Here is a 17781-nt window from a genome sequence, read left to right as displayed (position 1 = left end):
TCAAAATAAGGCATAAAGTGATTGGATACTTCCTGGCTAGGGTGACAAAGGAAGGCCCTTGCCCAGGTGTCAATTAACATTGGCCTGTGACCGGCAAGGCCTCTTGGAAATGTGCACCCAGTGTTCTGTGTAAAACCTCAGTAGATCTGTCATGCAGGATTTGACACTCTAATGTCAAAAAGGAGGCTCCTTTCCCTAGCCTGTCAGGTTCAGAGGGCTCATCTCTGCCCATTCAGGTCTGCCTATTCTTGGAGGCCTTAGGCAGGGAAAAGGTAAATCTAAAAGTATCTTTTCCTATAAATGTATCAAATATCCATTCACTATTCAATTGGATTTTTAATAACTATTAAAAATAAGTGTGTAATTATTTTTGTAGCTGGTTCATGGCCGAAATTAGCTTCATTAAATGTAGTAATGTAACCCAGTCTTTTTTCCATAGAACACCCAGGCTTGCGACAATGAAAATAGCTTTCTGGGCTTTTAACTCTAAAAACACGCTTAACATTAAATTACTACATCTTCTACTTTTAAATCCCGTGCACTCTGTCTTATGGGCAAGACGGCCTACATAGGGGTGACATAAATATTTAAAAGGAAGGATTTGCCCTGTCAAAAGGGCTTATTTTGACAGGTTCTATTTGCAGTTTAAAACGGCTACAACCAGGCTACAAATGGTATGCCTGCATTCAAATTTTCACTGTAACTCTAGAGGATGGCACAATGGGTGCTGCCGTCTACTAGTGGCATTTAACTCACAGGCCATGGGTACACTTTATACCATATCCTAGGGACTTAAATATGCTAATTAGGTTTATGACACTATCACCATGTAGAATGAAGGAGCACAGGCACTTACCCCTGGTTAGCAGGGATAAAGTGCACAGAGTTCTACAGTCAGCAAAAATATAGGGTCCAGCAAAAGGTGAAAAATCAGGGCTAACCCTGCAGAAAGGGCAACTTTCCTACAGTAGTTTTGAAAGGTGGATAACAATATTGGGAGAGTAACCTTTTTAAAGATGGTAATTCTCCCCATAATATTCAGTGGATGTTTCACGCATCTCTCAAGATCCCTCTGAGTGGGGCTAAATTTAGGCTCCAGGTGAGGTCAGGGAGCAGTGAAATATGTATACAGGGTTATTTACTGCTAAGTCTGAGTATGCATCAGCAAGATTGCCAGTTAGTTGCCTACGCTGTCCTTTAATTGGAACAAGGATCTATTTAGTCCAGTTAACTTGTATGCTAGAGGCCACCCAAAACAGGGCCTTAAGTCAGTCAACAAATACATAAGAGCATGTCGTCAGCATAGAGCGCAATACAATCTTCAGTGGCTCCACACCTGCCTTCTGACCCATGTTTCTAAAGGCTCCATCACCAAAGTAAAACAGGCATAGAGGGGGCAGCTCTTCCTTGTCTCTTTACATTTTGGAAATGAAGGCAACAGGACGCCTTTGACTTCAAGCTTCACTGCGCCAAAAAGGAAGGACCAATTGAGGCTAATAAATACTTTTTCCAAGTCTAATAGCATAAGGGCACAAGAACTTATGGGAGGCCCAGCCTGCACCAGTGCAACATGCACTCTATGCCATGTTGGGGGATAAAGCCACATTGACCGAAAGGCACTGGCATGTAATAACCTGGACCAGTCTCCCAGCCCCTGCTAAAATTACTGCTAATATTTTAGTTTTGTTGTTTACAAGGGATTTTGGGTGATAGGAGAAGCAAAACTGTGGTGGGCCCCAGGCTTTGATACAATGACCATTTTTGCCAGGCCTAGTCCAGACAGCAAAGCTCCTACTGCAACCACTTCCTGAAACCTAGCTAGTATCTGTGGGGCAAGTACGGATCTGACTTTAGTATAGTACTCTAGCCGAAAGCCGGCCGGGCTGGAATTCTTGCCCATGGACATCCTACTTATGGCCTCAACTTCTTCCACAGTAATGGGTAGCTCCGCCAGCTCTCTATTTTGAGGTTCAAGGGCCACAAGACATTTGTCTCCCTATTTCACAGAACCATCTAGTGCAGGCGAACCAGCTCAACAAAGCTTCGGCAAGGTAAAATTGTCTCAGAGAGGCTCTGTCAGCGAATATGTGTTGATGCACTTCCTCAGTATGATTGGTGAGTGCTAATTTTTCTATTTTGATTATTCTGGTTTCAATGTCAGAAATAACCTTTCCTCTTATTTACCCCCTGACATAGGCCTTGGACTTGCCATGCAAGGTACCTAATTGGGAATTGGGTCACCTTTGTGAGCCCTCGTATAGTGTACCATAGGTACCCAGGGCATAGGTGCATCCAAGGCCTACCAGGGGCTGCAGCATGCATTATACCACCCCTGGCTGGCCATCCAAACTGACACCACAGGCTGATCACTCAGCTTGGGCAAGGTGGTGTAATCACCCCTTGCTTAGATATAGTATACCTATATCTAACCTTATATATAGACACATATATACCTATAAGTCACTCCTATGGCTGGCCTTGACAATCCTGAAGGCAGAGTGCTTGGTTTTATGTGAGAGGGTGCTCTAGCATGAGCTGAGCCCTTCTGCAGCTTTCGGAACCATGTCATTATAGCTGTTCTATGATATAGTCATACCATATACTCTTAAGTGCATTATAATCCTTGCGGTTAATGCTAACTTTGGTTTGGCTTTATCAAAACATGTCGTGTAAGGTGTCAAACACTTTGGAATACTACCACCCCCGCCAGTTCTGGCGGCAGGGGTAGCATTCCACCCTTCTAGAGGGAGAAGACATGTAGTTACTGCTTTACCCTTTTAAGTTAAACAGAGCCTCAGCATCACAAAATGGATGCTGCTGCCACAGACACAAGTCTGACCTCCTGCAGCTGGACGAAACTCCGGCATGGGAGGCCTGGACAATAGGTTTCCTGTCAAGGGAGGTGCTAGCACCTCCACAGACAGTCTGTGGTGTATTGGGGCAGGGTGGGTTCAATGGAAAGATGCTTTTCCAGACACTGCCTGGGGCACACAAGGTGCTCCATGCATAGCCCGGTTCAAACCAGTTGCTGGGGCACTCTAGCTCCAGCTCTGGCGAGAAACTGGACAAAGAGAAAGCGTGTAACCACCCCCTTCTCAGGTTCCACCCATAGGAGGGACCTAGCAGGTCATCCAGCCCCTTAGATTAGTATAAAGATAGGAGCTATGTCTAGAGACATTAGATTATCCTGGACTGAAACTTTGAAATGACACTCCTGGACCTTTGACGTTCTATTCCGACTAGAAGACTGAAGACATCTCCCTTGTGGTCAAGGAGTGACCAACCTGTGCAAACAGGCACCGCCAGTAACTTGCTGGTTTGCTTTGTCGACGCTCCCGCCGGAACCCGAAAACTCAGCGACTCAGGAACTGGACTTCCAGACTTCTTCGACTCCGATCCACATCCACAGCAAAACTGAGACCCGTGGCAGACACGAGAGACGTGGGACCGGACACCCTGGACTACCTGCTCTTTGCTAACCATGCAGCTTTTGAGGTATCCTCGAAGTTGTGCATTTGGGTTTGAGAAACCCCAGACCCGAGCAGCATTTGCACAGAAGCTCAGCCCTGCACACTCCACGTGTGCCGCGTGGGGCCTGTGCCTGCATTTCAGCTCAACGCGTCTTCCTGGTTGCTAGCCCGTTGACTAGTGAGCCCTCCGAAGATTTCTTTGTGAAACTACACCGCTTGCCTGGTTGCTCCGGGATTGCTCCAGCTTCCCTGCAAAGGAGAAGCTCCCCAGACCTTGCTGGTCTGACCTGAAGCCAATCTTTCCATCCTGCGTGGATTGGGATTGCCAAGGCTTGTTGAGTCCAATCTGGATACCGACACCGCAGTCAACAAGATCCTTTGTGGGACAGCTCGAATGCAGCTCCTGGTCGTCCTTCGACACCTCCTGGTCCTCGTGGCTGCAGAGACAAGCTTCACCTCTTCACCTGATTGTATCTTGACATCACCTGGTTCCTTCCTGGTCACTGGCTAGTGACCCATACTCTGTCCCCTCTGCTTTCAGGTTCTTCACTACTCCGATCCACCCGGACACTTTTCTCCTGGTTGCCTGCAGCACTTTCTTGCAGCTCTTCATAGGAAACAGCGACGAAACCCAAAACAAAAGAACACCTATGCACCCGGCTTCCCTGGGTGAGGTAACTCGAGTACTCCAGTGCTCCCGTGGGTGTTGACTCTCGAAGTGTACTAGTTTAAAAGGGTTTTACCGTAGTCCATCCGGAAGTGTCCTTAATCTACTACTTTGTAACTTTTACATTCCTATTATAACTCTATGGTAACTCGCGTGTGTGTTTAGACATTGCACACGTCTCCCGTGGGCCTCCTACTTCCAATCCCTTGGTTGTTCAGTGTAGCCCCAGCAATTCCCTAGGCTCTAGGCCTATTCACTATTCCTGAAGTGGTTCTTATACCACTTACTTAGTATATGGTTCGTGAGACCCCTAGGGCAGAATTGTATTTGTGCAACTTAAAGTATGCTTATTGAGTAACTTGTACTGTATCTCGATCTCTGACCTCATAAAGAGTTCAGAGGGGTTGTGTCAGTAATAAATACATATATATTTTGTATATACCTTGTGTGGTGTCCTTTCATTTGATAATTAAGGGATTATAATTGGTAAAACAGCTTGCTTCACATGCTCTCTGAAGTTTTAGCCTAAGACTGCTGGTCCATGCTACCACTAGGATAGCTGGTCTATAAGGTTGACTTTACAACCACCATCATAAGGGTCGTTTAGATTGGTGCAGGGTGCCCACTAGAATAGTGGACATCATATACCAGGCTAACTTCTCACATTTGGAATACATTTTTATTTTAAAGACAATGTCTTTTGCCATAATAGATGTCACACAACATCACAAAGCCTTTTTCTGTCAAAGGTGAATGGAATGGCAAAGAGGAATAAAAGATCAATGTAGACCACATTTCATATAAATAGTTTTAATATTTATTTTAGATCATCAACCTTAACAAATTGGCTAAACACAAAAATAACCTTCAAAAATCCTCTTTGCCTATTCACTGGATCAAGAAAGTCACCAACCACATTTACATCATCATATTACAGGACTATGAATAAAATATCTAATTCCTTAGATCATGTGTCTTTGTTTTTTAAAATCAAAAAGGCCTATGAATAAAAAAAACTGCTTTAAAAAAATTTATTGGGTACAATTTAAATAGCTAGTTTAGCTACGATGTGTACTATTAGGAAATACTTTGTGGTCTCGTATTTCACTGCACAACGTTTCTCTCATGTATTTGCCATTGGCCCAGCAATGCTTATTTATTACACACAAACATAGACTGTGACTTGCTTTTCTTTTTTCATGTTCCTTTCTTCAACCAGGCAGAGGTTTTTAAAATAGAGAGATTGCCAATTAACAAACTTGCTTCAGTACATTTGTCTGTACTTGATGCTTTGCTACATAAAGGCCTTTCTTCAAGTGTTGACCTATGATCAGTATTAGCCATCCACAAGAAACAAGTGAAATTTGGCCCATCATAGGGTAAAATAACATATTTTTGTAAAATACACATTCACCCTTGAGTCTGTTGGTGCTGAAATAAGGTGTTTATTTTTCTCAACTGTACTCATTTTATCAAGCTTGAATGGATGGCATGATGAGAGGACTTGCTGGAATTTGAATCTCTGAATAATAGATCAAACATAGATTCCTGAAGTGGCTGCATCAGTCCACTATGCCACCAGATCCAGCCTTACATATGATGTGGTACACTGTTCTGAGTATGTGTTTTTTGGTGTGTTATAAGATTTCTCTTCTGACTGTACATTTTCCCACATTCAGTACATTGATAAGGTTTCTCTCCGATGTGCGTCTTCATGTGTCTACCAAGAATTCCCATCTGGCTAAAGTTTTTCCCACATATAGCACAATGATAGGGTCTCTCTCCTGTGTGTGTTCTTTTGTGCACAATAAGATTTCCCTTCAAACTGAAGCTCTTGTTACATTCATTGCATTGGTACGGCCTCTCGCCAGTATGCAGTCTCAAGTGCCTAAGAAGGTATTCTCTTCTACTGAAGCTTTTGTCACATTCGCTACAGGTATACAGCATCTGCTTCGGCTGCAGGTCTGTTGGATATGTAAGTGAATTTGATTGATTAACATTACTCTCCCAGGCATCATCATACTCCGATCCTTGAATTCTGGGGGGTTCCTGATATACAGGACAGTGTTCTGCATCACTCACAGCGCTTTCACATGCAGGTTTGTCACCCCCCAGTACCCGGATGATTTCTGACCATAAATGGCTGTTATAGGGTGCTTCCTTCCCAGAGCTCTGAACCACTTTCGATGTGTCTTTTTCTGATGACTTTTTGTATGATTGTGTTTTTGCAGGACACGTTTCAGAATCACTTAGCTTTCTTATTCTGTGTCTGACAGCACCACCTGTTGGGTGAAACATCAAAGTCAAATCATTAGCATTTTAACTGCAAGGGAAAAGTACAAGATGTTATTGTTAACATTTAGGTGCACATTTACAAAGCAGTGCAACAGCCAAACCTGCATCACTGCGTCACAGTAGTTGGATAGAGCAGTACAGAGCTTTACTTTAAGGCTGGCTAGCGCTCACTTGCACAACAAAATTCAATGTGTAGATATTTTTTTAAACATTTCGCTCTTTGGATGTATGACATACTGTGAAGCACACATGAAATATAGGAAATATAAGGAGAAAGGCAATAATGTTTCCCCAACTTTGCGCCTGCCTTAAGGAGACATGCAAAGTTCAATCTAACAAATGTAGTAGATACAGTTTTACATCAAAAACCATGGGTGGCTGCCCAGGAATACTCAAGTATCAACCATGGACCATCCCCTTGACTCGAAGTAGAACAAAGCAGGGCTGGCAAGTAAATACCATATGAACACTTTGCATTGCTTTGCAGCAGCACATGAACTTGATAACTTTTAGTTTGTAAAGGGGAGGAACTAATATAACCAGATTCAGATATATTTATGATGTATCAAATTATTGTATGCTGGTATTATATGACAATGCGGAATAACATATAGAGAATCCCAATAAAGTTTAATAAGGAGGGACATACAGATCATCCTCATTTAACTATTCTGGGTTAAAAAGTTGTGCAGAAAAACCCTAGGTCTACCTGATAAATGTCTTAAGTAACTTTGAAAACATGTATTGCAAATAAAAAGTTAAAGCAACATCAGAAAGACCACACTGGGTAAAAACCCTATGAAAGCACTGAATGTGACAAAGCACTTATAACAAATGGATACCTAATGCAACATCAAAAAGTCCACAATGGAGAGAAACCAAATACATGTACAGAATTTAAAAAGTATTCAAATGGAAGAAGAATCTAAAGCGGCATCAACAAATTCACACCGAGGAGAAACTGTATGAATGTACAGATTGCAACAAGGCATTTATAACAAATGGAGACCTAATATGACATCAGAAAATCCACACTGGGGAGAAACCATATGAATGGACAGCATATGACAAGGCATTTATAACAAATGGAGAGCTAAAGCAACATCTCAAAATACACACTGGGGGGTAACCATATCAATGAACAGAATGTGACAAGGCCTTTATTGCAAATCAACGTTTAAAAATACATCAGAAACTCCACACTGGGGAGAAGCCATCTGAATGCACTGAACGTAACATGGGATTTGTCAGAAAGCAAAATGTAATTCAACGTCAGAAAGTTCACACAGAAGAGAACCCATATCAATGTACAGAATGTGCCAAACCATTTAAAATAAAATGAAGAAAAACAACATCAGAAAATCCACACTGGGGAAGAACCCATATCAACATATTGAATGGGGCAAAGTATTCATAACAACTGGAGAGCCAAAGCGACATGAGAAAATCCACATGGAGAGAAATCCTATGTATGTTAAGAATGTAATAAAGTCTTACACAGGAAGAATACGTTAACGCAGCATCAACAAATCTACACTAGGGAACAACCATATTAATGTACAGAATGTGACAAGAGTTTTATTACAAAACCAAAATTAATGACATCAGAATGTTTACGCAGGAGAGAAACTATATAAAAGTATTGAACGTGATGATATATTCATAAAAATGGAGTGCTAACGCAACATAAAAGTCCACACTGAAGACTGCACTGAATGAAGCAAGTCATTTATTAGCAAGGGAGAATTAAAACAACATAAAAAAACCCCACTGAGGAAAATTTCTATGAATGCACAGAATGTGACAAAGTGTTCTTGGAAGTAACTGCGTGAATGTTCAGAAAGTGACAAGGCATTTATTAGACTATTGGACGGGCACAGCACAACCAATGCTCCATCAGAAAGTCCACACAGGTAAAAAACCATATCAGTGCACTTACTGTGACAAGGCATTTGTTAGTAAAACAACCTAACACAGCTTTAGTTAGTTCACACAGGAGAGAAATGATATGAATGTACTGAATGCAACAACACATTTATTAGAAAGGCACAGCTAATATACCATCAAAGTCCACATGGAAAATAGTAATGACACTAAGAAAGCATTTCACAACAAATGTGTCCAGGCCTTTGTCAAAAAGAAAGATCGAATACAACATCAAAAAATCCACCCTGGAGAGTAACAGTATCAAGGTACTGAATGTGACAATTAATTTATTGGCAGAGCACAGCTATCGCAATAACAGTAAGTTAACACAAAGGAGAAGTCATGACAGTGGAGAATGCATATCACTGCACTCAGAGTGTTGCAAGGCATCCTTTACAAAGGCAAAGCTAATGCAAAGCTGATGTAACATCAGAAAGTCATTACTAGTAGGACACCTGTCCTCCACACCGGAGCGATACAAAACGTGATAAAGCAATCATTACGAAAGGACTATCAATGCAACATCTGAAAATCCATACTGGGAAGTAACCAAAGCAATAAATGTGTACAGGATATTATGGCCCGAACACTGACGATCCAGGGGAAAATGTATTGTCTGAATTATTGAATTACACAGATCCATTAATACTGGCTGGAGACTTTAATGTGATCCTGGATCATGTACTTGATAAATCACAGAGAAGTGGAGCTATTCTAAACTATAAAATGGCTGCATTGATTAAAAACACAATGAAACAGCTTGCTTGGTATGATGTATGGAGGAGTAAAATGGGCAAGAAAAGAGGTTATACTTTCCATAATAAAAAATACAATCATAAGTCTAGAATAGACTACTTTCTCTTGAGTACAGTTTTAAAGAAATGGGTCCAGGATGTCAACCATGTAGGGGAACATCTTTCTGATCATTCAGCAGTGTCATTGACTCTTAAGGTGCCAGTTAGACCAACTATCAGGAGATGGGCTGTGGAGCGTGCCATCCTTTTGGAAAATAAATAATTGAGAAGTTATCAGAAACAGAGGCCTTCTTTCAAATTAACCTCGGTACTGCCCCGATTCATATCTTTTGGGATGCATTCAAGGCTTTTTTAAGGGGTTTAATAACCACCCTACAACTTGCCAGACACAAAAAGTATAAAGCAGAAGTCGAGGGAATAGAAAAAGAAACACAATAGAAAATCACATAATTACACATCAGAGTAACCCCTCAGATACGAACATGCCAGCAAGGTTAGAATCTCTTAAATCAGATCTGGCAGCTGTTCTTGACTTAAGGTTGAAAAAAAGAAATGGCAGGCTAGTAAACTAGCTCACTTTGAGTATGAGGAGAGTTGTGGGGAGCTTCTGGCATGGAAGACCATGGTACTATTAATGAGCTGAATTCTGCTGTCCTGGGGGGTATACTTAAGACCTCAGATGAAATTGAAAAGGCCTTTCAGTCATACTTTGAGGAAGTCTATTATGATGATTTAAATGTTCAAGAAGGAGAAATAAGAAAGTGGCTGGGTCAGACCCCTATTAAAAAAATAACCGATGATTAATCTTATAATATGGATATGCTGATTTCTAGAACTGAGATCGGGAAAGCCATTGATTTGGGTAAATCTGGGAAAGCTGCAGGCCCGAATGGGTTATGTGCGGAAGTGTACAAAGTTCTAAGGGCTGTTCTTATCCAGGTTTTGATTACATTATTTGCCCATATCTTTGAAGAGGGAGGAGATATCCCACCCTTGTGGAATGAAGCAATGGTTTCGCTAATCCTTAAACCCTATAAATCACCAAGATCTTGTGATTCGTATCGGATCATCTCTCTGCTCAATATTGATTATCAGATCTTTGCAAAAATATTGGCAGAGAGGTTGCATGGGGTATCAGAGTGCCTTCTCCACAGGGACCAAAAGGGATTTGTTAGAGAGAGAGGAATAGTACAGCTCACTTATAATTTGATTGGGGCGATTGATATAGCTACGTATACAAAATCCCGCTAGCTATAATAAACGATAGATGCTACGAAGGCTTTCGACAGAGTAAACTGGCCCCCCTTAAAACACATACTAAAAGAATATAATCTAGGAAATAACTTTTGCAGGTCAATTTCTCTGATATATCAAGCCCCCATAGCGAGAATTTTAGTAAATGGTAATCTATCTGCCCCAAATCCAGAGAGGCACTAGGCAGGCATGCCCTTTATTGCCAATGTTTTTTAATCTATATATCGAGCCTATGGCTGAAAAGATCAGACATTACTCAAGTATACAATCTTTTAAATGTGAAGATTGGGAAAAGAAGGTGGCGCTATATGCCGACGATTTAATAGTTTATACATCGAACGTGAATGTCTCAATCCCGTTGATGTATGAAGAAGCAAATAAGTTTGGGAGTGTTTCGGGATATGAAATAAAAGCTACATAAACTGAATGTATGGCATGGAATCTGGGCACCTGTGCTTATCCAACTAAAAAGGTGATTAGGTATTTGGGAATACTGATTACCCATAATATTGATAAGATTGCAGAAACAAACCTTCAAAGGATCACGAAAGAAATACATAACTCCTTAATGGGTTGGGTCTATTTACTTTTGACTCTGATTGGTAGAGTGAATTTAATCAGAATGAAGCTGTTGCCCAAGTTAATGTTTATATTACAGAATATCCCACTGGTATCCAATGAAAAAAGCTTGAAGACTCTCCAGTTGAAATGAAACACCTTTATCTGAGCTTCAAAAGGTATTAGAATATCGTGGAGGAAGTTGCGTAGCAAAAAAAAAACAAGGGGGATTATGCCAACCTGAGTTAGTTCTGTATGCAAGGACATTTTCACTGAGGGCAGGTAAAATCCTGATGGACATACCAGATGGTTAGGCTGTGGGTGTGATGTTTAAGGAGATGCTCACAGATGTTGAGAGTGGGAGTCAGGGCTTTCGATACAAATGCAGAGACCCGAGATTTTTCAAGAAAGTTCGCTTAAAAATACAAAGTGGTCTTTCTGATACTTGGGTCAAGAATAAGAAAACTTTGAAGATTAGCTACTTTAGTGCTCTAGCTCCTATCTGGAATGCTCCAGGATCGCCAGGGTGGACTAGAGATTCTCTGTCAACTCCTCCGATAGAGGCAGGTCTGCACTTGGAACAGATAATATCGGAAGGGTCTCTGCAATCCTAGGACGAGCTGAATTCACTTGAAAACAACCGGCTTTCTAAATTTAAGTACTGGCAAATAAAAAGTTGGTATTAAACTAGCAGGACTGAGGTAGGCTAGTCTAATGAACTAGAAAATGTACTTTGGAGAAAAATTGTAAAAACGAAGGAGGTAACAACTTTTTACTGGTTAATGCTGGACCTGGAGGAAGGATAGTTTAAACTACAGACGGAGCTGTGGGGAGAGTGCTTGCCTGGCAATCATCTTGAAGATATATGGCAAGTATCTCATGACATCTTGTACACTAAAGTACAACCTGCAAAGTTAAGAAGGAATCATATCTTTTGTGTTCACATGGTGTATTGGTCTCCCCTTAAGCTTACAACATTTTCGAAAGGTCCAGCGCCAAAGTACCCAAAGAGTCTCCTGGTTGATGGGGATGATGTTCACATATTTTTAACTTGTTCCAAGATTCGGCATTTCTGGGCAGAGGTAAATAAAGGTATGGAATATATTTTTGGCCTAAATATCCAGGTGGGAAAATACGTTATGTTTATATTTGATTTTTCTTGCAAGAAGAGAAATTTGCAAAAAGTGGATAAAGGATATTTCCCCAACTTTTTTAGACTGGGTGATCTCCATCAAATATACAATGAAGATGGATGGAGTTAAATAAGAAAAATATAAAAATAATAGGGATAATAGAATAGATTTTTGGGGTCCATGTGAGGAATGGTTGGGCACTCTTGATCAATAGGGAAATCAGTCTGATGATTAAGACTTTACACTTGTTTTACTTTATCTCTCTAGTTTTGTAAGGCACCCAGGATTATACAGAACAAGTATGTAGAAAGGCTCTGTGTAAAGCATTTCCATCTAGATACAGAGCTCTCCAGTTGGTGCTATTTGAGAGGGAGGCCACAGGAGTAAATTCAACAGCTCTGAATTATCTGATGGCAAATGAGGACAAATACAATAAATAAAAAAAAATGTGTACAGGTGCTGCTCAGATAGTCCACATTGGCAGAAACAACTTTTTCTTGCAAAGAGTTTTCTCACAGGAGGGGCATGATGTGTCAACATGCATTCCAGAGAGAAACTGTATCTGTCTTCAGTATGACAAGACAAGACATTCATTACAAAGGAATAGCTAAAGCTTGATGAGAAATTATAGACCAGGGAGAAGCCTTTTGAATATTATAAATGTGAAAGACCATAAACGCTCAGTAATAAGGCATCAAAAAGGTCACCCGGGTTTAAGACAGGTTTGAGAAGTACTGATTGTGAAGTCTATAACTTGAAACAGTCATTTGGAGTTGGTTGGAAGTCAGATGCCACTGGCCTTAAAGATTTGCAGCCCCCAAAGTATGTGTGCATCAGGTTTATGGTTTCATGTGGGACAGGAGCTGCCACCATTCGTACAGACATTGCTAGACAGTTTGCTGAACAATTTGAATAAGAGGGCTCTATTTAGGACACTGATTACAATCTCCTATATCACGTGTAGGCAACAATTGTATTCTTTTTACTTCTGTAAGGTGTATTTTTTAAATATGCTCATCTGTAATAAAATGAACATCTGCTGAAAGTAACGACTGCAACTCTAGATGTGTAAACACTGTAAACCTTCTTATATTGTTGCTAAAGCAATGTCCTTTCAGACTATACCCATGCAATAGAAAAAAAACAATCTGTGTTTGTATTTGCATTGTTCCCTGCATTGTATTTTCTTGCATGTACAACCATACTGCTATATGTACGGAGCTCTAATACCCTGTTGGGTTTATGTTCAAGCTTTAAAAAAACTCTGCAAATTTTAAAATGCAACAGCGAAGGAGTATCCTTACTTGCCAGCATAATGATCCGCCCGCCTGATTTTGATGCATATAGACCATAGGATTGGCTACAGCGGTGACTACTCAGTCACCACCATAGCCAAACCTCTCTGATGGCCTGAATGAGTAAGGGCTGTCAGAGAAATGGCTATATGTCCACCCACTCAATCAGAATGGGCAGACATATAGTCATTTTTTACAGTCCATCACCGCCAGGCAAACTCTGGCGGCGAGGGACAGTAAAATGCAAATAATGCCCCCTCGCCATGTGGGATGACTCCCATGTCGAGATAATCATTACTTTTTATTTTCAAAAAGAAAATCCAGTTTCTAAATGCATTGACAGAAACAACATAAAGAGGGTTAATGTTAATGCATTATTAACGACCGCCTGCTTGATGGTCATTTACAAATTTCAGCAGAGAGTCACTCCACCATGGGGGACCGAGAAATGTACTCTCTACCCCAGTGGAACAACTGGTCGTCTGTCGAATTATAAATTATGCTTAGCGATCACTAGCTGCTGCTATCCATGCTCTGGACTTACTTTGTTACGAGTCTGAAATGTTTATTGTTCTCAACCTTAATGTTTGCGAACACCTAAAACAATACAAAAACAAAACAAATATACTATCAAATAGCAGACAGTAAACCTGCTAAACTACAAAAGAGGGTGTCAGTGTTGCAGAGTTCAGAAAATGTGTGAACTGTTCAATTATATTAACCCTATTTCCTTATAGTGGTGTCAGTTGCCCAAAAAGAGAATACCTCGCTACTTGAGGGCCTTAGAAGCTCTTGGTCAGTGTCTCCACTCACATGTGGATAGTCATCAGGGGCAGACCACTGTCTGAGCTACAGAAACACCACTAACCCAAAAGGCAAAAAGGACATTTTTTCAGGCCACAAAGATCCCTTTCGATCAAGCAATCTAGCAAGTCACAGAGTACTGAACCACAACAGAAACAGCAGGTTCAAACGATAAGCAAAATAATAAAAAGGTGATGCAGTGAAGGAGTCAGAGTCCCACTCAGCTACCCTACATTTATAAAGATCCCTTTCTTAAGCAGCTCTCCTCTGGTGTCTAGCGAAAGGTAGGGAGGGCTTCAAGGTATTATATCTGTGTCCACAACATAGCTCCACATTCTATAAACACTAAGTGGCCAGGCAATGTTAGACTGGCCTGCAGAGCAATCTAGCACTACCATGTGGGCCAGATTGATACCGTTAGTAATCCTGTGGACCTTTATGGAATAAAAAAAAACTCCATACACTGGTCCTTTCAAATCTGTGAGTATCAGACTGTTGGACAGGCCAGATCAACACTGCGACCAGACATGACTGTTCCAATGGTGATCAACAAGCTGGAGGGAAGCTACTGCTTATATTCCAAAAGTAGGCAATTGGGCCATGTCTACTGCAAATCAGTCAATGGTGTAGTGAATCATATTGGTAAGTAGTTTCTCTTCTAAGAGAGGAGTCTGGGAAGATCCTCTCACTGGAATGGTATGAAGTTGTCATTACCTATGTACAAATAACCTGGTGCTCCTTACAGGGGGCTATTCTGGTGGGAACATTTCTGTTTTCCTCTCTGAATCCAACACAAACTTAGAACAGCAGATTAAAAATAAGTTAAGCTAGCTTCTGTCAACAGGGACCATCATCCATCTTGCAACTGTCAGTCGTAGTTATTGCCCAAGGGCCAGATTCACAAAGAAAGTATGGAAAGTTTAAGCAGAGATCACCATCTCAGTTTGTGCATACTTTTCCTACTTTCTGGAAGTAACATGTTCACAGAAGTATATATGGGAATCAGCTCCAAATGAGGGTTTCCAGGCGTACTCCTGGGAAGTTCATGTGATATTCCCACTGGGTTTTTATTCCCACTGTGAAGAGTTCTACATAGCATAGAGAAATCAGGATCTCAGTGGAAACACATTTCTCCATGGAGAAAATATAGTTCTCTGTGGAGAAGGGCCCTTCCCCCACGCCCCAACAAAATCTGGGACGGTCTATTTCCTGTTCCTCCTTCGAAAGAGATTTATATCAGCCCTGGGCATGAATACAAATTCTACTGTTTCAAGATTGAAAGGAGGAATAAGAGGAGTTTGTGAATGTACACAAAGCTACACGTTTGTTAAGTCGAGGGGCCCATTTTCGAACCCTGAGTAGGGGTTAGGAGAGCAGAGAACTCTGTACTAGTGACAGAGATCTCCACAAATGTAAATTGGTTTACGCCTGTCAGGAATCCCTTCATGAAATCCTGGAAGGTGTAAAACATTTACTTTTTATTTAATTTTTGAGATTTGTACAGTGCATAGCTGCCCCAGTGACGGGGCATCCCAGCGCTACCTAAGCAAGGGCCAATAGACCACTCTAGAAGATGGAGAGCAACCTACTCTGGGAATAGCCAGGTCTTTATAGCCTTTATAGCCTTTCGAAAAGCCAGATTGTTCTGAAGTCCTCTAATTGGCATCGGAAGAGAGTTCCAGAGGTGCGCCACCTGAACCTTGAAAGAGCGGCCACCTACACTGGCTCTATAAAAACGGGGAGTGCAGACCGAACCAGAGTTAGCTGATCGCAAAGGGCGATTTGTCACATATTGGACCAGCAAATCCGCTAAAATTGCCGTTCCTTGTCGTGTCAAAATTTTATGGGCCACATCCAGAGACATCAAATGGATTCTTTTCGCTATCGGCAACCAATGCAGCTTAGGCAAAAGGTTTGCAACCGAATATGATTTGGGAAGTGCTAGCAGGGCTAGATACATTCTGTAATAAAATTGTGTTTCAGCCGAAATGTACCTTTGTGGATAGGGCCACAAATGTTTGCTAACATCCCAAACGCATATAATAAACTTGAAGGCCCCCGATACACCTGTGCATTGGAACCTCATTTACACAGGGAGGGCAGTAGACAAGTCATCTGGATGCAGCTACTGCACCCTAAGGACTATAATAATGCTGACATGAGCCAGGACTTTGGGAAAGGAGTCACTTTGGACAGCCCAGGACAGTACCGGGTGGGGAGACAGATTGAGGGTCTTCCATCATAGAGTACCCCAAAAGGACGGTTTGAAAAGTGCCAACTTGCAGGGTCCTTCAGAAACCTCACAAACTCAGCAGTGCATGAAACTGGATCCACAAGCTCTGCAACTGCAGATCACCACACCCATTCTCCCCACTTCTCTTTCAACTCCCTCCCTTCAACAGACTGAAAACAACTCAAGTCAACCTCAACAATCTAGGATTGGCTGTGTTCCAGCTGTCCAGTCTTCACACAGTAACAGAACAACATAGAAAGCAATAAAATGCTTAACAGCTGTTATTTACTTGTACATTCCAACTATACAACTAAGTCACCATGGATAATGCAATATGATATTAACTCTCAATATCAGTACAGCTGAATCAGTTCAATGTAGAGTAAATCCCAGTAGAAGAAACCGCTTGACAGGTTCTGCTGTCATACCTTAGACAAAAGAAATAGTATAAATATTTCACTTTACAATCTTATGGATGCATACTCCAATTTTGTAGGACCCATGAACCATCCACCATGCCTTGTTTCTTACACCTAAACTCATAATCTGTTTGTTAATAACCAATAATGATTATTGGCTGATTACTTTTGCAGGGCATTTAACACGTGCTCTGACCCTACTTGTGTGGTCCAAGGCCACCATCATTACAGAGGACATCTCACACGCAATCTCAACCAATCACAGTTCTTGAACGATGATAAATGCGTTCAAATTTATAACTGCACAATTAAAAAATTTAGCAAATGGATCGAGACAGTGTTATTATTTATAGAAAAGAAAAAGCAGAACTTTTTGGAGTCATAGTCTAATCACCAGATGAGAGATAAACTGTGTCACAGAAGGTGGTATGTGGAGATGGTGTAGTTGATGGAACGAGAGACTCAGCCTCGGGGTGCATAAATGGACATATTCCAGGAGCTATGGAAGCAAACCAGGAAGATGAGTTCGGGGGAAACCAAATCTGAGTTTTGTTGCATAATGAAGCAAACTTTGCATTCGGATTATGGAAAGGTGGCCTGAAGGGAGGAAACAAAAGAGGGCTTGGTACCAGTCCACACACTTGTACTGAAAATGGGAATCAAACTGCGAGGGGCGAAGAACCCTTTGGGTAACTCACCAAAGTCAGTGGTTCACTTTATTGGTTCTTGAGCTCGTCCCTCATTTGCAGCAGTAGGAAAAGACCTCTCTCCCAGAGGAGACTCAGCGAAAGTGTGAAAAACAATCTCATCATCCATTGGCTTCTTTTTGGCTGGTTGGTATCAGTTGTCCAATTTTGGGCAAGCTCCTCTTCACAAGCAGCCGGTCCTCAGAGCACTATTTAAAATAGCTAAGCCTTAACAGTCTGTGGGATGAGTCTGGGCAGGTTCTAAGCACACATCTCCCTCCTTCGC

General features: G+C 41.4%; 1 protein-coding gene across 2 annotated transcripts in view; it reads right to left on the bottom strand.

Moving 5' to 3' along the window:
* Nucleotides 1-4934: 4934 nt before the first annotated feature.
* The window catches only part of LOC147727734 (uncharacterized), a 199320-nt gene continuing 186473 nt past the window's right edge, over nt 4935-17781 (bottom strand). For both annotated transcript variants that reach the window (XM_086961733.1, XM_086961732.1), the window contains one exon: nt 4935-6419. In XM_086961733.1, the coding sequence (XP_086817859.1) occupies nt 5728-6419 (692 nt within the window). In that variant the 3' untranslated portion in view covers nt 4935-5727. The remainder of the gene's footprint in view (nt 6420-17781) is intronic.

The sequence above is a fragment of the Lissotriton vulgaris genome, chromosome 3_1 (assembly GCF_964263255.1).
Source record: "Lissotriton vulgaris chromosome 3_1, aLisVul1.2, whole genome shotgun sequence".
In the NCBI taxonomy this organism is placed as follows: domain Eukaryota; kingdom Metazoa; phylum Chordata; class Amphibia; order Caudata; family Salamandridae; genus Lissotriton; species Lissotriton vulgaris.
This window is presented reverse-complemented; position numbering and strand designations above follow the sequence as displayed.